This window comes from Pteronotus mesoamericanus, unplaced genomic scaffold (assembly GCF_021234165.1).
Source record: "Pteronotus mesoamericanus isolate MK-2021 breed Mesoamerican mustached bat unplaced genomic scaffold, CSHL_Meso_final contig_90, whole genome shotgun sequence".
NCBI classification, from domain to species: Eukaryota; Metazoa; Chordata; class Mammalia; order Chiroptera; family Mormoopidae; genus Pteronotus; species Pteronotus mesoamericanus.
Genome location: NW_026555277.1, coordinates 16,399,799 through 16,424,660, shown reverse-complemented (window position 1 = coordinate 16,424,660; position 24,862 = coordinate 16,399,799). Strand labels below are relative to the sequence as shown.

General features: G+C 40.6%; 3 protein-coding genes across 3 annotated transcripts; all 3 read right to left on the bottom strand.

Moving 5' to 3' along the window:
* Positions 1-1,522: 1,522 nt before the first annotated feature.
* On the bottom strand, positions 1,523-3,225 carry LOC129080695 (gamma-crystallin F-like). Its single transcript, XM_054586197.1, has 3 exons — positions 3,217-3,225; positions 2,889-3,131; positions 1,523-1,795 (listed from the first exon to the last, which is right to left on the bottom strand). The coding sequence occupies exons 1-3, from the start codon at positions 3,223-3,225 to the stop codon at positions 1,523-1,525; spliced, it is 525 nt and encodes a 174-aa protein (XP_054442172.1).
* Positions 3,226-10,331: 7,106 nt separating this feature from the next.
* Positions 10,332-11,875, bottom strand: LOC129080595 (gamma-crystallin C). The gene is made up of 3 exons (XM_054586121.1): positions 11,867-11,875; positions 11,521-11,763; positions 10,332-10,604 (listed from the first exon to the last, which is right to left on the bottom strand). Exons 1-3 carry the CDS (start codon positions 11,873-11,875, stop codon positions 10,332-10,334), a joined length of 525 nt encoding a protein of 174 aa, XP_054442096.1.
* Positions 11,876-18,531: 6,656 nt separating this feature from the next.
* On the bottom strand, positions 18,532-20,367 carry LOC129080694 (gamma-crystallin B-like). Its single transcript, XM_054586195.1, has 3 exons — positions 20,359-20,367; positions 20,022-20,264; positions 18,532-18,807 (listed from the first exon to the last, which is right to left on the bottom strand). Exons 1-3 carry the CDS (start codon positions 20,365-20,367, stop codon positions 18,532-18,534), a joined length of 528 nt encoding a protein of 175 aa, XP_054442170.1.
* Positions 20,368-24,862: the final 4,495 nt, after the last annotated feature.

Genomic DNA, 24,862 nt, shown 5'->3' with positions numbered 1-24,862 from the left:
ATTTTATGTAAAATTCTACATAAAATTTCCCCTTACTTACAGTGAGTTATCTAGGTTAGATGATCTCTAGGTCTAAAGTATGTTAAACATCATATGACTTCATAGTGGCTTTCTTTCCTAATTCCTCCCTCCTTCCTTTCCTCCCTCTCTTTCTTCTCTCACTCTCTCTTGGCATTTTCCATTAGGAATTTCTTTGAGACTCTGAATTCTGAGTCACCTCAGAAAAATTCACATATACTCTATATCATGTAGAAATGTGTTGAACTACACGTAATAGAATACAGCAGTTACAAGAGGCATAAACACATGTGGGTGTATTTTACTCCCGTTACAAGAAGTCTGAAGGTAAAAGATTGCTGTCATTGTGTGTTGGTTAATTTTGTGTTTTAACTTGACTTGGCTAAGGGATGCCCAGATAGCTGGTAAACATTATTTTGAGGTGTGCCTATGAGGATGTTTCCTGGAGGGATTAGCATGTGAATTCTTGGACTGGGTGAAGAACATTGCCCTTATCAATGCATCATCCAATCTGTTGAGGGCTTGGATAGGATAAAAAGGTAGAGGAAAGAAGAATTTATTCTCTCTTCTTGAGCTAAAACATCCATCTTTTCCTGCCATCAGACATGGAGTTCTTGGATTTTAGACCTTTGGATTCAGCCTAAATTATACCACCGGCTTTCCTGGCCCTCCAGCTTGTAGGTCATGGAACTTGATAATCACATGAGTCAATTTCTATAATAAATATCCTCATATATATCCCATTGGTTCTGTTTCTCTGAAAAGCCTTATAGACATTGGTTCAGGACCTTGACCACATCCAGGCCAGCATTCCTGAAATTGTGGCATTTCTGTCATATTTGTCCTCTTGGATGTAAAATGTCTGATACAAAAGGGAATTGTTGCACCAGGAGCAGCTGCTCCCTTTCACCAGAAAGGCAAAAATTTTTCTAGCGCCATCTCTTCTTCCTCCCCCACAGCGTCCCTCCACCTACATTCCAATGTCCAGAGAGTTGCACGTGGCCACCTCAGTATCAAGGGAGTCTGCCAGAGATTTATGAACTTGACTTTGCATACCATTGAGGGGATTCAAACATGTTTAAAAACCCATTATGGTATCCAGCTTCACAATTCCTGACTTAAAAAGTGGTTCACACTATTTCTGACCCTCAGATCCTCACTCCTCAAACTGAAATCTGAACAGATTTCTAGTAATCTAGTTCGAAGCAGCAACTTGTTTAAAGGCCAGAAAATCAAGTGAGATAATGTATTATAAATGTGTTTTGCAAACTGTGAAGTTCTGCTTAAAATGAAGACATACTTCTATTGTGAAGATTTCCTTCATGACTTATGTATGGATCAAGAATCTTGGTTTCCATTTGCATCTTATGTTTGTGTATGTGTATGTGAATGTAAATAAAAAAAGTAAAGTAACATGCAAGGAAAAACATGAGGAAATCAGTGCCAGAAACACACAGAAAACATTTTATTAGTTTCCAGATTGAGAAATGATGAAGAACTTACTTCAGTAGAAATCTACAGCCCTCCTCATCGAGCCCACTCTGGCTCTTGTGGCCCCCCAGTCGTGGTAGCGCCTGTAGTCTCCAGGCCTCAGCAGGTACTGCTGCCCCCGGTAGTTGGGCATCTCATAGAGGACCCAGGAGCCCTCCAGCACGCGGAGGGAGTAAATGTCACCAGAGTGGAAGAGGTCCTGGAGAGAGGCGCAGTCCTCAGTCAGCTCCACCATCTGGCCTCCGTAATCTTCCCGCTCGTAAAGTCTGATCCTGTGAGAGCCAGCCTGGCCCATCTGGAGAGAGAAAGAGAAGAAACGCAAGCCATGAAATGATTCCAACACATTCGTGCAGTCCACTTTGATGGAGACCAGCTCAAGCCATTTGGAAATATATGGTGAAAATTAATCAATTCTGAATATTTATATACTCCTCATTTTCCAAGGCGGAGATTCAGCACTGTTTCAAGATCATAAAGTGTGACGTAAGGAATTTAAAGGGAAATATCACTCTTTAGTACATTCAAATATTTCCCAGGACAAACTGGTAACCATGGTAATCACACTAACCCGTACACCATACCACAGAAAAACCCAGACTTTTAACGGCTTATTGCTATTTTTGACATTTTGAAGAAATATTTTTAATTTTTCAAGGACATGTGTTTGAAAAATAAAGTCAGTTTATGAAATGAATGACATTGCACTGAGTTTAAAATAAATCTTGGAAAGATCACCAAGAGCTTGGATATTTCTGTTGAAAGCATTGCTAAACATCATGTCTTAGACAATAATGGATCCGCATTTAATAATTTATAAACAGAATGAGGAAAATGGAAAAGAAAATCAAAGACTAATTTTCAAAAACCTTAGTCCTTAAAAAGATGTTAATAAAAATATGTGTGGTACATGTATAAAATCTCTGCGTTTACCACTGAGAGAAAATACTTGTATTTGTATTCATATGCAAGCAGAGGGAAAAAAGGAAAGTCTTTTAGAAATGATCGTTGTAAAAGTTTTTTTTTTTTTCAACTCCTCCTGTGCGCAGTAACTACTCTATGTTCCAGCACTTAATTTTTCTCCTATTAAAGTGTTTTTTCTACAACTCCATTGTAAATTATGACAGACCAGGACCTCTATTTTATACCCGCCCAGAGCAGCCAACATATTCTTGCTCAATAAATATTTGTTGATTAATTAGTACCTGGGTAACACTTTGCTTTTTGTTCAGGTAAAACGATTTTGAATGAATCTATCATTGCGCATCTTTTGTCCAAACTCTGAATTTTTCTATATGATCCCTACTCCAAATATTTAACCTTTGCATTGAAACTATCCATGTGTCCATAGAGCCCATTCCTGATATAGTTCTGGGACTCACGTGGGGGATGAGGCGGCAAGAGCGCACGGAGTCGCTGAGGCCCAGCCACGGCTGGTACTCAGAATAGTCGCCGCGCCGCAGGAAGTGCTGGCGGCCCTGGAAGTTGGGGCGCTCATAGAGCATCCAGCAGCCGCTGTCCACGCGGATGGAGTTGCAGCGGCTGATGTAGGGCTGCAGGTTGGAGTGGTCGCTGCTGCACTCATAGCGGTGGCCCTGGAAGCCGCGGTCCTCGTAGAAGGTGATCTGCAAGGAAGGGAATGAGAGGCTCAGAGGCCTGGGCCCCGCCCCCGCCGACCGAGGCCCCCGCCGGCCTGGGCGCTGGGCTCACCTTCCCCATGGCTGGTGGACAAGGACGGTGCGGATGGGCGCAGCGTCGCGGGTCTATATAGCAGGCCGGCTGCTGCGTTAGCAGGAACAACACAAAAGGGGCCCGGGATGATGAAGGGATTTTCATGTTCTCTTTTTTTCTCTTTGCTGTCCTAGTCCATGGGACTCATTGTGGGTTTTGGTCTCATTGTCTCTGAAGTATTTGGGTTGCTATCACTGGTTGATTCTATTGAGACTGTTTGGGGAAAAAAAGTCTTTTGGGACATTGTCTATTTAATAATAGAGGTAGAGCTTCAACCATTTCACATATACTCCGCCCCGTTATTTGTATAGGTTGGGGAAAAACAAAAACGTGTGAGTGGGGAGCAAAAAAAGCAGGGTCTTAATATGGTAAATATAAAATAAAAAAACAAAATAATCTGTAAGAACAATCATATTACTTAAGTGTCACAACACTGACTACTAATTGTTACTCAGAAGAAAATGACCTTAACTGAATGTTGAGAATTCCAAATTAGTCCTTTAAGAGAACTTCCTCATTAATGGATGTAAGAAATTGGAATGTTTACCAAGGGAGTCCACAGATTTTCAAACTCTAAGGATGGTAAACAAACAAACAATACCACAAAACTCAACAAGCACAGCTCTTCAGGGTTTACTCTGGCTCTGACTTTGTTGCAGTCCTGCCTGGAAGTAGACTGAGGATTAGACGTTTCATCTTGGCTAATTGTGACTCAAAAGGGAGAATAGCTTTAAAACGCTTAATCTCAGAAAGAAGAACTAAAAGAGAAATAAAAGGAAATAAGAAAAAGTTATACCTTTAAAACAAAACCAACCAACCAACCAAAAAGACAGATGTCCTCTTAGGTTATTATAAAATAAAAACTAAATACCTGAGAAACCCTTTCTCAGAGGATCTACATGCACCTTTGTTCTCTGGGGAACAAGAGGACACAAAGCTTTGACTTAGAGGAAATTAATGACTTGAAGATGAAGAGGAGTTTGAGTTGGGAGGGGGCAGGGAGAGGGAGAAATGAATGTCCAGAGGCTGGAACTCTAGGAAGACTTTAGGAAGTAATAATTGGCCTGGAAATGAAGGGTTTGATGGACCGGAAAGACCAATGGAGTAGAAGATAACCAATGCCTTTATTTAGCTGCTTTCACGCTCAAAAAATTATTCACAATCCTGTGTTGTCTCTTGAAAGTACTTTGTCTTGACTGAGGTCATAAATCTTTTTAAGTTGAAATCTATGAATTAAACACCAACTATGTACAATATGCCAAGTTCTGTTCTTATTATTCGCTGTGTAAATGCATCCGTTTCCAAAGCTGCTTATGTTTACATAATGAAAAATAAGCAGCTGGAATCTAAAGAATAAAAATCATCATTTTAATTTAAAAATTTAGAAAACAATAATTTTTAAAATAAATTTTAAAAAGCAATCATTTTGCTCAGAGCTGTTTCTGTGGGGAAAATGTTGGTTGATGAAAACATTAAAATATGAGAGAGAACCAAATGCAAAGAGAGCTTAGAGAAGAACATGGTGGGAGCTGATGTGCTTAGAACAGAAATTTAGAATATAACTGGGGGACTGAAACAAGGGACTTTGGGCTTGGTTTTTTCATTCACTAGGAAGAAAAAAGTCTTTATTTCAGCCCAGGAGAAAAACCAGGGGAAAAACCCTACACCCCTCATAGAACTGAAAGTGAATAACTTGAACTAAAATGTAGGTTGGTATCAATTCTCTGTAGAAAATTCTGGGAATAAGAAATGTGAGCTAGACCCAAGCGCCAAGTTGTTCTTAATGTGCAAAGTGAACATAAGTTAAGACCTGAGAATCCTTACACCTGTAGCACAGAAGCAGAGCTCCATACAAGTCACCAAGAATGACTAATGGGGACTCTCTTTGGAGGGAGAGCAAAAGATAAGGAATAAGAAGTAACCCTTAGTCACTCCTTCAACATTCTGGTGGCTTCAAACAAAAGCGAAGGAAAAAGAGACTAGTTCAGGTTAGGATTTTGCTTCATGGAGGGTTAATAGTTTGCATAGCTGAAGTAAATGTCAGTCTACAAAATGAAATGTGTAAGAAATAGTACTTTCTTATTTTCTATAACTCAAAATATTTTAGGAATCTAAGTGTTATTTCACTGGGAAGGAGAGAAAATTTAATGCTAGTTATTGTTGGGTTTCCTCTCCTCACTCCCCCACCCTCCATGGTTGGTTTCTGTGGGCTTAACATGAAACCAGGGAATTTCATGGGGTTAGAAGATTCATTGGGGACTACTTTTATGTTCACTGTTGGTGGCTGTCCCCAGTTTTCAACCAGTATGGAAATGAGAACTGACAACCCTGAGGGCTGTGGATCTGAGGTTTATTTGGTTAGCACAGTGTTTAGATTTTTGTTGGTAATGTTTTAGTTTAGTTCACATTTTCCATAGTTCACAACACTCCTCATCACTCCTTGTTGTCTTAGAAGAGGTTGTTTCACTTATTTACATCATTGGCCTGGCCCCTGATGGCATTGAGTGGCAAACTCAAATGAGTGTTTCCGAACTCTACTCAGTTCCTATCAGTTTTTATGATTTTTAAAAAAACTATACACTGATATTCTCAAACATTCTTTCTTGGTCTGAACCATACTTTATGAGGAACTTGAGTATTTGGGGGTTAAAATCTCCTTTTGTAAACGTTTTCTCTTTTGTAAAATTACATACAAATAAACAATGCTTAATTGTTCAATTTTGTTATTTTGTTTTTCATTTTAAATATCCTTGGAATAATTAAAATTAATGATCCTATGTTGGTCCCTATTTAAAGATCATTGGTCTGTGAAATCTAAAATATTGACAACTACTTGATTTAAAGAATAAGAAAAATATGGTGAGCATTTTTATAGGGTGTTCTGTGTGTTGCAATTCTTTAAAATCCTACCTTAGGGTTATTTCAGAAATTATTTCTCCATCGAACTCCCCACATCAGGGCCAGCATAACAGATAAAGACATTTGACAAACCTGGGCTGCACCCTCATCCCTGCCTCTTCTGACTCTGGGACCCTGGGCATGTTATTTAATTTAATTTAATATCAATTTGATTTAAATTTAATTTAGTTTTTTTCCCCACAGATATTGCAGATAATAGGCTTAATTTATCTAGTATATAAGTTACTTGGATTAAACTATTTTTTTCACCTTCAAGATAATGTTTCTTATATATAAGTCAAGTGATTATGCTGTATACTTACAACTTTTACAGTGCTGTATGCCGATTTTATCTCAAAACTGAAAAAAATAATGTTCTTCATTAAATGCAGTTTTACTATAAAACTGTCATACTCGTCTTTGTCACATGACAGTTCCATTGTAACTGAATTAGTATTACTCAGGCATCTTCTTCCTTGTCTTCTACCACTATCAATATCATCAATCTTTATCATTCTCAGAACCCTTTACTCAAGTAAAAGCACTGACTGACTATAAAAAGTGATTGGAATCTGGTTACTCACATTCCTCTTTCGGAACGCTGAAGAAGAAAAAAGCTGTCTGAGTTTGGGTTCCAAGTTCATTGTCATTTTCCATGAGAGAAAGAGAGAAAATAAATCACTTAGAAAATGTTTGGATTGTTATTAGGCTTTCTCTTCCTTAGAAGATTTATAGGTGAGTCCCAGGCACTTTTAGGACAAGAAACAGGAAGGTTTTGTAGCTGTGGGTCATTGTTAAAATGTCTCCCAAAGCGTGGGAGGGACATTGGAGAATTCGCCTGGCCTGTGCCCTAAGACCAGCGGGCTAGACAAGTGAGTAAAGGGGCAGGAAGGTGGGGCACGGAGGGGTGATGGAAGGAGGGGCTGGAGGGAAGGAGAAATGGTGGAGAATTGGTGACCAGCTTCTTTCTGGCCTCCGGGTCTCCAACCAAAAGGGCAAAGGCAGAAGTGGCTGCTCCTGCGCAGCCCCTTGTCTGCTGGGTCAAGGACAATTTTTTTTTTCATTCTATTCACAAGAAACTGTTTTCACTGGAGATGCTGCCCCACAGCTGGAAAAAACAGTGTCACAGAAAGGTTACATGCGTAAGGAAGTGCTAAATGTGCGCGTCCTATCAAGAAAATATTTGTCCCTTCCCAACTGTTAAGGAATAAAAACACATCTCATAAGAAATATGTAGATAATATTGCTCCACTTATTTCCCCTAGTAGCTTGTTACAGGATGACTTTAAAATAATAAGTAAAGGTATTTGATAAACAAAAGTAATTGCATATGTATTATTTAGTACCTGGTCAGTACTGGGCAATCACTCTAAAAAGTGATTTTATGCTTATTATTTAGTGCTAACATTTTAGTATTATGTTTGTATAGAGCTCTGTGGTGGTGGGGACCATGCCTTTTATTTGGTTGTTTTGGTTGTTTTTTCTTTCCCAGTGTTACATTCGGCTGGCCTATGGTAGGTGCTCAATAAATGGTGAAGATCCTAAATCAAAGATGTTATGATCTCTTCTCTGGTGGCTAATAATTGGGCAGAGACTGTTAAAATAAAGAAAATACATATATCATGTGCTATGAACAGGCAGTCTCACTTTTAGGTCTCCGTCCTCCAGTAATTATGGCATATGTAGATAAAGGTATATGTACAATATTTTTTGCAACCTTGTTTGTAAAAGCAACATTGGGCCCTGGTTGCTGCGACTCAGTGGATTGAGCACTGGCCTGCGAATCAAAGGGTCACTGGTTCAATTCCCAGTCCAGACACATGCCTAGGTTGTGAGCCAGGTCCCCAGTTGGGGGCATGGGAAATGCAACCACACATTGATGTTTTTATCTGCCTCTTTCTCCCTCCCTTCCCCTCTCTCTAAAAATAAATAAAAAAAAATCCTTAAAGAAAAAAACATAAAAAAATAAAAGCAACATTGGAAAGGCCCAGTCACCAACAGATAAATGGTGAAATAATATAGAGGGCCTCCAAACAATGTAATACAATGCTGCTATTTAATATAATAAGGTACCGGCCTAGATATATGTCCATAATATTGCATGTTAAAAGCAAGTTGTGGGCTAATATATACAGCATGATTTCATTTTTGGGGGGTGGGGGTGTGTTTTATGAGATATCTACAAAATGAGGGAAAACTTTGGGCAGCATGTCTACCAAGTGTTAACAGGTTGACAATGAAGACGGGATCAGAAGGACCCCGTCCACTTCTTTATACATAGAGTTTGTAAAGTAGTAAGATTATGGGAAGCTTTTACTTTGGAGGAGACATTTTAAATTAAAAATAAATTAATTCTCCACTGATGAAAAGATTTTTTAAAAGTTTTTTTTTGTTTTTTTTTGTTTTTTTTTTTTTTAATATGCAGGGTTTTGCTTGTAAGCAAGCAGATTTTACTTCACTCAAAGGGCTCCAGAAAGTCTGGCTCTCCAGAAAGTCTGGCTCTCTTCAATGTGCCTTTAAATTTGAGACTGTTTTATTGGAGTAAAAGGATTTTTATGTTTATAGTATACTATATCATGCAAATCTATTTAAAATATTAATATGTATCTCATTAATGTATTTGTATTAGCTGGGTGTCATGTACAGCTGGTCAGCTTCTGCCATTCACACAGTGTTTGGTCCAGCAGTTGTTCTGGCCACGAGATACACCCCAATCAAAAGCTGCTTCGGATGAGGAAGGAGGGCCCGTAATGTGTCCAAAAGTTTGGCACTAGCCAGTGACAACCTTGGCGTTAGTTACATATAATACTGTGCTTGAAAGTGAACAAAACTACAATTCCTTATATAGTACAATCAGGCTTTTTGCCAGGTGGGCTTTTGTTCACCACCCATTTGTCACCCTCTGTGACCTCCAACCACCTCTTGGGTCAAAAGGAATGTTGTCCCTTAAAGTGGAGGCTGAATCCCTCCTTTCTTACCAGTCATGCTCTCCCATTTCTCTCTGTTGACTTGCCTTACATTCTCAGAGAGGTTCCCTCCTCTCTCCATCCTCACTTCTGAACCTATTCTAGACTTATTTTATCTTGGAGCTTTTCTAGTGGGAAGGATTTTCAAGTCCTTCCCACTTATTCACTCTTCAAAGGGCTCTAGAAATCCTTCCTTTACCAGGGAGTTGGGAACCGCCCCGCTTGGTTTCAGGGACGTGTAGCCTCACTGAGAGGCGAAAAGGCCCCAAGGCTGGAGCTGAGCAAGGAGGCCTTGGGAAAATAGGCCACTGAGGAGACAAAACCTATACCCCTGGCAGGAGCGCAGCCTCTGCCTCCCTCACATCATCCTGCTTGGTTGTGGAGGATGGCTGGTTAGTCAATGATGGGTAAGGCCCCTCAATAGCAGGGGCAGCTTAAGACAGGCACAGTCGCATAGGGGCCATCAGGGAAGGACTCGGGGGACACAGAGAAGGGGCAAAAAACCCTCACCCTTTGGCTTTGTCATGGCCTGAGTCTTCATTCTGTCTTAAAGAAGTACCCTTATCTCTTGGCTGCTATGCCCAAAGCCTGACAGGGTCAGTGAAACAATACAAGAGACAGGTACGGTCCTAATCTGGATCTGGTGGTTCCTGGGGACAATTAGGCCTGGAAAAGGAATGCATTAAGTCCTATGAAGCTTACTTTGCTAAGAATGCCCTCGAGTTAATGAGTACTGATGCTTGGGTTGAGCATAGAATGTGATCAGTTTCCCAGGTTTCAGGGCCAAATGGAAGCCACCTTGTCTACCAGACCCTGACCTGAGTCAAATCTGGGTTCCTTCAATTGTTATCTATGACCTCTATCAGTTTTCTGTAAACATAGACTTTTGACATTGGTTGATGACCTTTACATGCACGCTGTATACCCCTGTGCATATTGTTCTCACCACTTCAAGAGAAGGGCTCCGGGCATTCTCCACTAGAGGGAATTGCAACCCCATTTTCCTGGCAGATGGAGAGTGTCTGGAATGACTTATTTTATTTTCCTTATCTGGGGCAACCCAGGGGGACTCTGAGGGAATGGGGTATCCCCCATCACCAGGGAGCATTTACTGGTGAATTATTATAATTGGCACATAATACAAGAACAACAGAAGCCAACAATTGCCAGTGATTCAGACTAAATACTTTATTAGGTTCCAAAGTGAGAAAACGGTAGTGTGAATCTATTTTAGCACAAATCTACCACCCTCTGCAAAGAGCCAGCCTTAGCATCCACGGCTCCCCAGTCATGGTAGCGCCTATACTCTTGGGGCCTCAGCAGATACTGGTGCCCTCGGTAGTTAGGCATCTCGTAGAGGACCCAGTAGCCCTCCAGCACGTGAAGGGAGCGGACCTCACTCAGATGGAAGCGGTCCTGGATGCTGGAGCAGTCCTCGCTCAGCTCCATCATGAGGCCTTTGTGGTCCTCTTTCTCATACAGCCGCAGCCTGTGGGAGCCTGTCTGCTTGGTCCACAGTCAGAAAGAACAGAAGAAGCAATCAAACAACAGATCAACTTGGTAGGTTGGGATTGTCTGTGTAAAAACTGAGACTCTAAGATTGCTGTGAATGGATCTGTGTCCTACTAGCATTTAACAAGTATTTGTATGCTTGTTTTCTATTTCTTATCTAGAAGACATGATTTTTTTAGAGATTCAAAGTCTGGGTTAGAATTTATTGAGAGCTCAAATATCTTATATTCCTAATTCCTAATTACCTAATTCCTTGATTCCTAGGTATTAAACCAATATTTGGGGCAGGGGTGAGAAGGAAATATAAAGTATTTTGACTGATATTTTTTAAATATGAGTATTATCTCCTAAATTTATATACATATAAATTCACCACTAAAGTAGGATTTTTAAAGTGACGTCAGTGAAAATTGGTTTAGTCACTTGAAATCACAATTCAACTAATTTTCCAAATTACTTTTTTTAAAGTTGGACATTACCTTTCAATAGCCTATACTAACAATAGAATTGTCAATTTTTACTAGTCTACAGTGGAACCTATCTATTTCATTCATTATCAATTCTCTTACTGTAGGTAAAAATTAATTTGTTAGAAATACTGCCTTCTTTTGTCCAACCAATTTCCCATTTGCAAGTTTTGTTTTATGTCCCACCATGTTAATGCTTCGTTACAGGCAACTTTTGATGGATTTATTGGTAGAAAAATGAAAAAGAAAACGGACTCTCTAAGTGAATTCTTCCCCAATAGTCTGTGTTGTTTCTGTACGGGTATCTATCTGGGCATAGGCAAGTATCTAATGCACGTAATCCTTGGGCGTTTTTAAGGGAAAGTCTCCTTCACACTAACCACCCGCAATAATACTGCGAGGGCCCTGAGGCAGTGTGATTGGCACCGTGGGGCACTCACTTGGGGGATGAGGCAGCAGGAGCGGACCGAGTCGCTGAGGCCCACTCGCTGCAGGTAGTCGGAGTAGTCGCCGCGCCGCAGGAAGTGCTGGCGGCCCTGGAAGTTGGGGCGCTCATAGAGCATCCAGCAGCCGCTGTCCACGCGGATGGAGTTGCAGCGGCTGATGTAGGGCTGCAGGTTGGGGCAGTCGCTGCTGCACTCGTAGCGGCGGCCCTGGAAGCCGCGGTCCTCGTAGAAGGTGATCTGCAAAGGAAGAATAATTGCGCATTACATGATTTGCTCTCAATAGATCTTGTATAGAGGCTTTAACATTTTTTCCATTTTATTTAACTTGTGTTCTGCTCACCTTCCCCATGACTGGTTGATGAAGCGAGTTAAGTGGAATGGGCCTCCAGCGCAGGGAGTCTATATAGCAGGCTGGCTGCTGCGTTGGCAAGAACAACACAAAAGGGGCCCGGGAGTGAGGGGGGGATTTCACAGATCCCTTTTACATGCTGCATTCAATAGAAATGCCTGTGGAGTTTACCCTCGTTCTCTGGTATATTCCAACGCTGTCCTGTATGTGTTTTAGCGGTCCCTACAGTTGCTTTTATTTGGATTCTTAGTGTTTTCTAAATTTATCAGCACATCAGTTTGAACTTTCGACCTGAAATGTGTGTGTCTAAGATTCAGTTATGCCCCATATATTTTCTGGGGGGGAAAAAAAAAATCTAGGCCTTGAGAGAAGTGCCTCAGAACGCCACAGCACCGACTAATTTTCCTTGACCGCAGAGATCACTTCAACTTAAAATTTCCTTCTTTCCACAATTTTCCAGTCTAATGCAGGACACAAATCTGGGTTCTGATCTTTGCTAGTTTTGACTGAGTTGTCCAGATGATTTGAGCCATAGCTACTAACTTCCCCTTTGTTATACCTCATGTAACTAGAAATCACCGGCTGGTAATCAACTGGTGATAAGAACCAAGGGAAAGGCTTCTATGGTCATTGGGTCTAAGACTGAGAAGTTTATTGCTTTGTAGATTGCTTCCCATTTTCCAGGGCGGGAGGAGGCAGCAAAGTTTCATGGATTGAGAAAGTCCACTTAGTAGCTATATAACCTCTCAGAGCTTGAGTTATTTCATAGTACTTATCTCATAGTATATAGTATGTTTGATAAGAAAGAAATAAAGAAAAAAGAAAGAAAAGCCTCTGACATTCAGAAGCTGGCCTGGGGGAGCTAGGCTGCGTTATTCGCCTATCGGACGCAAACAATCTCACAAAACAGCAAGTGCAGGCCAGGTTACTCTGAGGTCATGATGAAATGAGACAAGCACAGGCAAAAACAAAGTCAGTGTGCCACCCTCCAAATACCAAACTGCACCTCTCTCAGCTAAAATGACTAACTGTTGCTTTTACATCAATTGCAGCTTTATTCTTGTGCTGGGCTCCCCTCCCCAAGAGTGTATTTATTGAGAGCCAGTTATGAAATTACCCCTGCTTTCTGACAACAACCTATCTAGAGTGAATCCCTGCTTTTCTAGACCCTTCCCCAAATCATCCAACCAAAGTAAAAATACTATAACATGCTCTTTCCAACACCATCTTATTGAGGCAGCTTCCCCATGGGGTGCAATAAACACCCCATCTAACAAGTAGTAAACCTAACTTGTTTCATGACAAGGGTTCCTGATGGTCTTTGGCTAAAGCACATTGACATGAATAAATGAAATCATGTGTATCTTATGTTTGCCATCTACCTGGCACAAATGAGAACTGAATAAATATCTCATATTGGTAATAATGTGACATTATTAAGGATGGCTTCAGCCTATTTATCTTTCTCAGAGCTATGCAGTCCTCTCAAACATGCTTGAAAAATCTTTCTGCTCTGAAGCCATTTTATGATTAAAAAATGGTAGACTTGGAAGGGACTTTATAAGTGATCTACTGTTTTTCACTCTTGTATACATAAGAATCACTTGTGCTTATTGAAATGCAGATTACCAGGCCGTACCCTCTTGGGAGATTTTGCTAGATCTGGAAAAGACTCCAGAAATCCGCATTTTCTAAGCAGCACCAGATTGTCCTTGGACCAAACTTTGAAAAACATTAACTCTGGTTTATTTCTTCATTTTTTTTTTTAAATAAGAAAAACATATGTTTTAGCTATCCTCAGGTAAAATTGTACTAGCAATTATACCAACATTCTTTTCAAACATATAGGCAGAAATGCTTTCTGCTTTGTTCTATAGTTTCATATACACATGAGAGAAGCAAAGCAGAAGTACCAGCACTTTAAATAATAGAGCTGATAAACAGGAAAAGAGAGAATGGTGAGAAAATGCATATTACTAAATGTTAGTCTTGTCTCAAAATGGCATAGTTTTGATGTTTCTCTCACCTCTTTTCAGGTCCCGCCCCTTCTCTTCCCTAGCCCCTGCCTTCCTCTCCTCCTTGCTCCCATAACCCACCTCCACCAGCAGCTGCCTTTCTTCAAGGTTCCTCATATCTCAGCCAGGCTTTCAATAAGCTCTTGACTCTGTCCAGCCTTGCCTTTCTCCGAAGTGAACTCTGCTAGGATACCAGGGTGATCAGGATCAAAACACATCAAGTCATGCTGCTGCTATGAACTGAATGTTTGTGTTTCAGCCAAATTCACATGTTGAAACCTTAATCCTCAATGTAATCTTAAAACCTCAACCCCCAATGTAATGTTGAATCCCCGATCCCAAAAGGAGTTGAGGCATTTGAGAGGTAACTAGGTCATGAATGTCCTTATAAAAAGTGACGCGGAAGGGCTTGCTTCACCTCTCTTTGCCAGGTAAAGATACAAAAAGAAGATGTCTACAAACTGGAAGTGGCCTCTCACCGGACACCAGGTCTGCTGGTGCCCTGATCTTGGACTTCCCAGCTTCCAGAACTGTGAGAAGTACGTGTTTGCTGTTTAAGCCACCCAGCCAGTGGTATTTTTGTTGCAGCAGGCAGAACTAAGACAGCCACTCACCTGCTTGAAATGCTTCACTGACTCCCCTTCCCTCCAGAATCAAGTACCAGTTTCTTAGCATGACATACCAGACCTGACATCCGTTGTCTGTCCCCAGACTTTCTGTCCCATCACACCTAAACCACTTGTAGTTTCCCAAATACACAAAGTTATTTGTGCACTTCTCTTGTTTTTGAACATATTGAGCTTTTGGGTTTTTTGCCTTAAGATACCACTTTCACATTTTTCACCCAGAGCAGTCGTACCCTTTCCTCAAGGCTCAGCTCAAGTGTTAATTCCTCTGCGAAGATTTCCTTGAACACTTCTTTATCTTCCAGGCTGAATTAATAACTACCTGTTTGGTTCACCAAGCATCTTGTTCATACCACTGTAATGGTAATTATCATTTATCTAATTAGTTCGTTTAGATATCAATTCCTACAAATAAATGAGGAGACCTTCATAAGGACAGTAACTATTCTGCCTTTAGTTTTGTTTTGTCACTCACTGGCAAAATGAACTGGTATATTAAAGTCACTCAGTAAACGCTTGGGGGATATAAATGTTACTCTCCAGCCTGAAGTTCATTATTGTAATAGTCCACAGGACCAATTTCAAATGCTCAGCACACACTGGCATACGCACCCACATCAAAGTTCAGCATTGGCAACTTTCCTTGTGTAGGGTGTCAGAAGCACAATGCATATGACCCAGTAATGGGCCTTTATAACAAGGGAGGTGACTAAGCAAAAGAGCAAATACAGGAATAACATGTTGTCCCCCAGACCCTTTGATCCTCAGTAATTCTAAGTTTTATGTCTTCTGATATGTCAAATTAATGTTACAACAGTAGCAGCCAATTTCAGAGTTTTGCCAGTGGCTGATGTCCAGCCAGCAGTTGACTTTACCACCCACCTTCCTGCTTCCTAGTAATGCATATAGCATTTATGTCATGTATGTGTTCGGTTAAATGAGCAGAGGTCATTTGTTTGGCAGCTGTGTAGACCAAACTAGACCAGATAAAGACCCTGGGTAAAGGACCAAAGACTACCATCATAGGAACAATTTATCTTTGATGACTCACCTCTGCTTAACTCCTATGGCATTTCTCTTGGTACAATTTAGCTTTTGGGTTAAAAACAATGCATTTCTTCTTGTTTAAGCGACAGGCTGTTGTGATTGTCACTTTTGCTTTGACAAACTGACAAAGGAGAAATTTTGAACTCCTGAAGTTCGAGGAGAGAGAATAAGACACATACTAGTGTCTTATTGGGGTCAGGACCTAACCCCATGGCAGCAGGGCAGGACAATTGGAGGGAGAACCCATAAGAAGGCGGATCCTTTGATCTGCCTTCTGGGTACTTCTTTATGGGTTAGCTGCTACTTCACTTTCTTTGCTTGGTGGACATTTTATAAAGTTGTTAGATAACCCAGAAGCCATTGTAGATTCAAAGGGAAAAAGAAAAAAAATGGAAAAAAAAGATTTAAAATCTGGACTTAGTAATGCAAATTAGAATATGCAAGGAACACTGGTGTGTATTGGGTGTGTAGTTTGACACTTGAGTTATTTCAAATTATTAGTTCATCTTGATGGGGAAAAGGTTAATGGAATTCTGTAGGTTATCCCTTCTTCCATTCCACTCTTTCTGGCTGCCTTCTCCTCAGACCCTTTCAGCTCTTTGAGGTCTCAGCATTAACTTTAGAGAGAGTAGGGAGAGAAGGAGAAAGGGTAGAATTAGCAGTTAGTTTGGGCATGCTCTCTTCCCCTGGTCACTCCCCACTGTGGACTTATGCTGGGATTAGAGAGAAGATACCATTCTCTTTGCCTATGTCCTAGTGATGGAAGCAACTGATTTTCAAGAAGAAATGAGATCCAAGAACTCTTATTTTATGAACTTATTCAGGTGTTTCAGGATCATTTCCATGACTGCGGTCTGTGATATGAGTACTTGGTAAATAATATGAAATTCAGTACTCCAAGAAACTTTGGGTTTCTAATTCACATTTGATATGTTGCTGGCAAACAGAAGACTGTCCAGTACTAGTATTAGAGTTTAAAATCTGAAGAACTGAGATTTAGGAACAATGAATGCCAAATAATTGTGTTCAAAACAATGCATTTCTTCTTGTTTAAGCAACAGATTGTGATTATCACTTTTGCTCTGACAAACTGTCAAAGGAGAACATTTGAACTATTTTTCAGGGAAGAAACTTTCATAGGCAGCCAAATCATGTGCTCCAGTTTCCCTGGAACAGTCCCGATTCATGCCTTTTGCCCCACGGTAATCCTTCATAGTGCACTTTTACTCTCAAAAATGATTCAGTTTAAGAAACAAAGTATGTTTGCTCTATTTATAAGCCACCTGGATAGTGCATTTGAAGACCTTGAGGACGTGGGATACAGAGACTCTGTAACAACCATGATGATACAGCAAAGAACAGAGAAGAGAGGGGCAGGGAAGGGAAAGAAGACAAGATCACTCACAAGCAGGTTGAAGCTGGCAGACTGGCTAGAGCAGAGCCATCTACTGTTGTTGTACTATAATGATCTAAACTTGCATCTCTCTCCTAGGGCCTCCATAATTAAGCTGGCTGAACATGTTAATGTTTTATGTGAGAGACAGTTCAGGAGTTAAAGGAACTATGGGAACCATGTCTTCCATCTGGGTCAGTATGATGCATGGGAGGGGCAAGTGAGACACACAAGGAAGGTAAGAAGATCCACCCAATGACAAGGTAGGGGTTCTGAGTGGATGGTGACTGGAAAAAGCATAAACCATTCTCTTTCTCTCTAGAATTACAAGAGACAATTACAAGAGTCATTTTGTTAGAACTTAAAAGGATGGGGAACTTAAATTTTGAACTGAAGCCATCAGCTTCATTGAGTAACTTGATAAGAAACAGTCCAAATAACTATATTTAATTACTGCAGGATGTTATTGAGGGTGTTGTTTACTCAGTACCCTCTTTACCAGGACCCACAAGAAAATTTTCTTTTTGGTTTTAGTACTGGTAGTGGTTAGGCTTGTCATGAATAATTTATTTTTTGGTCATATAGATTCTGTGAGTTGTAGAACCGATCTTGTTTCCCTGTCTGCCTTGGCTGCTGGATCCAAATCTGGCTCTGTCTACAGCCAACAAAGTGCCTCAGAGAATGCAATGTGGTCTTGAACTTCACCTCACCCCTGGCTCCATCTCTCTCTCTCTCTCTCTCCCTCTTTCATACTCTTTTTTTGTCTTCTGATGCATTTTCCTCATTTTTTTTCATTTATTTTATTATATTGTAATTTTTATTTGTGACTTTAATCTATTCTTGACAAATAAAAGAAACAGACATACAATCAAACCCCAGCAAGTTCCAATTCTTTATTTTGCATTTAGTATTATTTTCTACATATAGTACTTTATTTCCTATTAAAATGATAAAAGGCTGGCTTTCCCTGTGTGCCTGTGGTTTTGGTAAAAATCCTGAAATTCTTCTACAAAGCACATACAGCAAACCTACAGGGAATTATATTTGGACTGGAAATCTCATGGAGGAATGGGATATTAGGAATGAAATTGGGAGAAAAAGAACAGTAGCTGTTAGGATATGTGTGCAATAGGTGAGAGGGAACAGTTTGTTTGTTTACGGAGCTCCAATAACAACCTAGATGCTGAGAATGACTTTCCTTGTCAGCTAAGTCCTGGACTATACAAAAGGAAGATGTCCAGGAAGGACAATCAGGAAGTACTAACTCACCTTTGTAACTGCACAAGTATCCTTGTATGAAAAACCACAAATGGCTTTGGCCCAAATGAATTGAACTTTATTTGAATTTACATGGTTTAGTCTTCAAAAGAATGCTGACAAAATATCCTCACTTTATCTCCCTTATATGATGTTGTTTCCCCATTTTGAAAACATGTTATTATTTTTTGCAAAGTGGCAAAATTGCAAATGAATGTTCAGTATATTGAAAGAAAGGCAGGAATCTATTGGTGCCAGAAACACAAGCCAAAATGTTTTATTAGATTCTAAAGGAGAAACACAGAGACTGTGAATATTTCAGTGACAGTCCATGACACGTGTAAAAGAACCAACTCTGGAGTTTGTAGCGCCCCAGTCAAGGTATCTTCTGTACTCTCCTGGTCTCAGCAGGTACTGCTGGCCCCTGTAGTTGGGCGTCTCATAAAGAACCCAGTAGCCCTCCAGCACTTTGAGGGAGTGGATTTCACTGAGGTGGAAGTGGTCCTGAAGAGAGAGACAATCATCTGTGACCTCTGACATTTGTCCTCGAAAGTCATCTCTCTCGTAGATCCTCATTCTGTAAATGCCGGAGTGCTGGAGTGGCAGACAGAAAATAAAAAGTAAGTGAATACACATGAAGAGAAATTAAAGTTCTAGTCCATGCACCTCCCTGGCCACACCTGGCCAGGAATTCTGAGTTCAAGTTTGCTTCCGGAACAGCCATGTTGCAGAGTTAAAGGGCCTTCTTGTCCCCCCATCAACCACTTGAAATGAGTCTAATATTTAATGCGGAAAGCAAGGAACAGAATTCAGCAGCCCTTTAAATGCTACCCACCATCCTCTGGCCTCAGGAATTAAGATTTGCCTAAAATAAAATAGATTAATTTAGTCCTTGTTATTAGAGAAATTCTTTTGCAAAGGTGAAAAATGAGAGTCATTGGAAAGCCCTGTCACATTTCATAAATTACTCTTGTTAAGAAAGAACCCACCTTTAGCGATTTTCTGTACAACTGATGTTTTAGTGTTCATGTACACTATGGCATATAGGATCACAAAACTCTGGTAAAAAATTAAGATTGACACATTTTCTGCCTTCGGTTGAGATGTCTACCTATCTGACTATTTAGCTTCCTACCCTCAACTTTTTTGTTTCCCTCAGCTGCAAGAATCATTTTCATTAAGCTCTGTTTGGGTGACGCTACGTCTCTTGCCTCTCACACACCATTCTTCTGAGAACTCTGCAACCACTACCTAGGAAATACCGAATCTCAAACAAAGTTTTGGATTTGGCGCTTCCACTAATTTATAACCTCTAAGTGAGCTGGTGGGTTCTGACCATTAAATTAGAACAGAAACTAGAAGACAGGGGCCTCTCTTCTCCAGAGAGATAATCAGATAGAAAAGTGACTCAAAGCAAGCAGAAGTATTTTTATCAATTAAACAAACACAGATTGCATTTCTAAATTTTGTTTTATTGGATTTCTGAGTTAAGGCTTGGAATCGCCACTTTAAGAAATTTTATCTTCTGCAGATGGTAACTTCAGTTTTCTCTATGTTGTGCTTTTTCTTGGTCTTCATCTTTTAATTTTGAATTACATTTAAAATATAAAACTGGGAATATGTGATAAAGAAAAAAAAGAGAGGTTTCACAAAGAATGGCTTCCCATCGGAACCACCCTTCTAGAATGAACTACAAGCTTTAGGCTCACTTCCACTCTGCTTGCTAGTTGAAACAATCTGGTTGAAGAATGATCTTTAATGACTTTCATTTCCAAAGAGTCCTAAGACAAAGACAGAGCCATACTTACTAGGGGGATGAGACGGCAAGAGCGCACGGAGTCGCTGAGGCCCAGCCACGGCTGGTAGTCGGAGTAGTCGCCGCGCCGCAGGAAGTGCTGGCGGCCCTGGAAGTTGGGGCGCTCATAGAGCATCCAGCAGCCGCTGTCCACGCGGATGGAGTTGCAGCGGCTGATGTAGGGCTGCAGGTTGGCGTGGTCGCTGCTGCACTCGTAGCGGCGGCCCTGGAAGCCGCGGTCCTCGTAGAAGGTGATCTGCAAGATGGAAGACAGGGAAGCATGAAGCTATTTGCCCTGCTGAAGATGCCGCGACAAGACAAAGGTTGAGCCTCAGGTACCCAGCACTTACCTTTCCCATTTTGGAAAAAATGAACAGCAGGTGTTCACTCCTGTTGTGTGGGACCTGCGGGACCGCCTGCTCTTTATATAGCTGTCCTGACTGCTGCCTAGGCAGGAAATCACACAAAAAAGGACTCGCTTCAGTGAGTAGGGGATTTGCAAGCTTGCTGCTCACCGCCCCGCCACACCCGGTCGTTGGGGTTGCTGAATGGTTTGCTCTCATTCTCTCTGGTAGGTTCCGGTAGTTCTAATTCACTAAAGTTGTTCCCGCCAACGTGAAAAGAGTCGTCACTCTTTTAGTTGAGCAAAAGGATGAGCGAAATTCTATCCCCAGTCTTTTATTTTATAGTCATCCCTGCGAAATTGACCGCTCAAGGATAATTAAACTGAGCATTGTATTTTGCTCAGGGACTGGCAATATTTTTTTTTTTTTAGAAAAAAATAAAACTTCTTAAAAACCAGAATTGAAATAACAAGGAATCTTAAAGAAGAGGGAATCGAGTGAAGTAATGTGTGAAAGTGCTTTGAAAAGCAGTAAACTTAGATCAAGTTTTGATCATCATTGTAATTTGGGGGTTATCTTGAGTGAAACCAATACTTGACAGGAAATTCATCGGCTCCTGAAAGCTGGGAATTCTTTTTTGTTCCTTTCTGCCCAGGGGCCTTAGAGCAGAGGCTTGGCATGCAGTAGGTTCTCAATACATGGCTTTGACCTGCAGGAATGCAGAGAGTTGTGGCCTTTCTCTTTTTCTCACATCATCCTGGAAACCTGAATCCTCCCTTCTGCTAGCGGCTGCCATGAGTCCTGCCTGCTGTCTGATGTCCCTGACCTTCAAATGTCCTACCACCTTCCTTTCCTCTTCACCATCATAAACTCCTGTCCACTTGATGATGATGATTTGAGTTAGTATAAGGAGTGCTGTATCACCTACTCAAAGCACTATATTGCCTACTTCCTCAGGCTGCTGAGGTGCTGAGTGGCACCCGGCCAGCTGACAGCCACTTGATAGTATGGATTTCACAGTGTGGTCCCTCTTAGGTCCCCTAGACACTTTCAAGGGGCTCATAAGAGCAAAACAGTTTTCAAAACAATATCAAGGTATTACTTGCCTTTTTCACTCTTATTCCTTCACAAGTATATAGCAGAATTTTCCCAGAGGCTATACGATTTTTTTAAATTGTAAAAATGTAAAATAATGTCAGTCTTTTCATTGTTTTTGCTTTAGAAAGTATAGTTATTATTCATAAACATGTTACTTATATTAACATGTGATAGAACTGTCCAAGGCCCTTCTTAAAAGGAGAGAAACCCAGAGTGAGTAGGGTTCAGTAGGGGTCCCTCTATTGAAATAGAACCAACACAGTATCCGGTGGATACTCAGGCCCATGCATGACTCTCCGCCAGATGGTAAAGAGCATGCAGTGGTTACAGACCTGCTCTCGTCTGCTTCTCAGTCAAAGCCATGTGACATTGTAATTCATCCCAGCCTCTTGCAAAACTAGTGACAGCATTAAAGGAGCCCTGAGACAATCTGTAATATTAGGGCATATTCAGGATCAAATAAAATACCTAGAAATAAAATATTGGGTCAAAAGGTTGATTAGAGAGTTAGGCTTATCTGTGGATTCCGAAGTCATGGGAAAGCCTGGGCCTTGAGTTAGAGGTCTACTGTACTCACACCCACGCAGTGGTATAGTTAGCTGTTAACATTAGAGCATCAGAGGCTGGGCTGGGCAGGGCAGGAAGTGAGCGGTGCCGTTGGGACCTGCACCAGTGCTTGGTGGAGGAGCAAGTGCTTGCAAATGACACTGCCTGTGACCATGTGCCCTGCCTGTCCCATGGCCTTGCTTTAGCACTGCTTCCTCTCAAGTTATTTTCTTCCTTCATAATACTAACAAGCACCATGGAACTGGTGAATAGGGACTCTCTGTGGGGAGCGCATTCAGGGAGCAATAGCTGCACACATGCACAGGCACTTCTGCGGTTTCTGTTACTGCTTGTGTAATCTTTGGAAAGTCACTCAACTTTCTCAGGCCTCAGTTTTCCCATTTGTAAAATATAAATGACAAGGAAAATCAAATGAAATAAGGAACTTGAACGCTGGCTGGTGTGGCTCAGTGGACTGAGCACCGGCCTGAGGGCTGAAAGGTCGCCTGTTCAATTCCAGCCAGGGAACTTGCTTGGAATGCTAAAATAAAGTGATGTCCTGAAATTAGCATCATGATTTGCTCGAGTTTTCCCTCCCTGAGGCATCACGGTCTTCTAGAAGCCGGGTGACTGCCTGAAGAGCTTCCTCCGTTGCTGCCAGCCTATTGATGTAGAAGCACCCTCAGACATACAGGCCCATCTTTTGTCATCCCATGGAGAGGTGGAAATTGGTGTGCAATACCCTTGTGCTTCATGGCCCCAGGAACGGGCTCTGAGAGGATGGCCAGTCGCAACTACAGCCACATGTCCCCAATGCCACTTATGAAAGTCCTCAGGCAGCATGTCAAACAAACATGCAAATGTTAAAGGGAGAGGCAGCAATAGCCACAAAATAAAATTGTGCCCTCAGGAGTAGCAGAACTAGACAAATACTAGAAACTAACTTATTGACAAAGCCCTGTGAAGCTAGGCGCCGCCAGCATAGCCAGAGACCACACGTCGCCGATGTGCTTCTCTGCCTCCCACCTAGTGCTGCAGGTCAACTGGTAAACCTCAGTTACAGTTCTAGTATGAAAAAGGTTCATTGGGTTCCCCAAACGCAAACTCGCATCAAAATATACCACCATATTCAGCAGAAGCCAACAAACTGCATGTGTTTTTGCACACATTAAAAAAAACAAACCCTAAACCCAAAATTGTTCTGCAAAGATAGCACATCAAAACCTTCAGAAAAGTGTAATCTGTAGTCACATTCTTTTGGTCAAATTGTTACTACATATTATGTACAAGCTAAGCCACGTGCCTAATCAGCATTCTGGAATGCTACTGAAAGACTAGAATATTTTCCTTCTAGTCATGATATTCTATTAAGAGAAAACCAACACCCATTTTTCTTACAATGCTTTATTGAAATGATTTTAAATGCTTCCATATGATAACATTGTAAAGGCAATCAATGATGGATTAATTTTATTTTGGGTTAATTAAACTTTGGGAAACTGCCTCTTACTCTACCACTCTGCAATGTATTCAGTCCTAAACATTTGAAAAATATGCTACAAAGCTAGCCTGTTCTGATATAGAAATACTATATATTCTTGGAATTCTCCAACAGTCTTCCACTCACAATGGAGTAGCATAAGATACACACATTTTTAAAACCCAGATGTGGCCTTGCAATGTGATTCTAAGAGAAGATAGCTCAACATCTAAAAATAACACTTTAGTGCAGTTTGCATCAAAACTAACTGTAAAGAAAAATATGCTGGCAAATGTTGCAGTTTTACACTGATGTTTCTTTTCCTCTCCCAAAGACTTTATTAGGAAGGTGCAATTTTGAGCTTCTAAGTGACCTGCAGAATAAAAAGATTTTGGTATCAAGCACGTCAGTTCAACCTGGACACACACATTAGCATTCAATAGATAGTGGTTAAGGTCAAATATTAGATACTAACTTATTGACAAAGATGGTTAAAATGAATGTAGGTACAAAAGAATTTCCATCGAACTGTTCTGAGACATTTGGAAATTGAGTTGTATTTTTCAACTAAATATGATATATGATCCCACAATGGATCCCGTGCAGAAGGAAAAAAAAAACATTTAAAGAAAACACTATTGACAAAATTTGTATATAGACAGTAGATTAGACTCAAGTATTAATGTTAGATTTTTCTGAGGTTGATAAGTTTACTGTGGTTATTTAAAAGAATGACTTTGTTTTTTGGAAGTACATACAAGTTTATGGGGTAAAATGATATGGTGATGTAACTTTAAAAAGATCAGCAAAATTAAATATCTATCTCTATATAGAGAGAGAAAGAGACAAGGGCAGAGGAAGAGAGAGAGGCAGAGAGAAAAAATGATATAAATAATGGAACAAAACATTAACAATTGGTGAATCTCAGTAAAATGTATATGAAAGTTCTTTGAAGTATTCTTACAACTTTCCTCTAAGCTCAAAATTATTCTCAAAAAAAAGAAAATAATAAAAGTAATACTTCATTTGACTATACCCAAAGCAAATCATTTCTTTACCTGTCAGAAGTTGTATATTATTCTTGCAGAATATTATTTTGAATTTCTTTATATTGCTTTGAATTTAAACCTAAATTGCTCTCCCTCCATTTCTGATAGAGGAGTGTTGAAGTCTCCAAATAGGATAGTGAAGTCATCTGTTTCTCCTTGCAGTCCTATGAGTTTTTACCTCCTGTAGTTTGATGCTCTGTTGTTCAGCGCATGCGTGTTAAGGATTGTCATGTCTTCTTAGAGAACAAACCTTTATCATCACGCAGTTCCTTTCTTTATCCCTGATAACTGTCCTTGCTTTGAAGTCAGCTCTGTCTGAAATTAATAAAGCTACTTT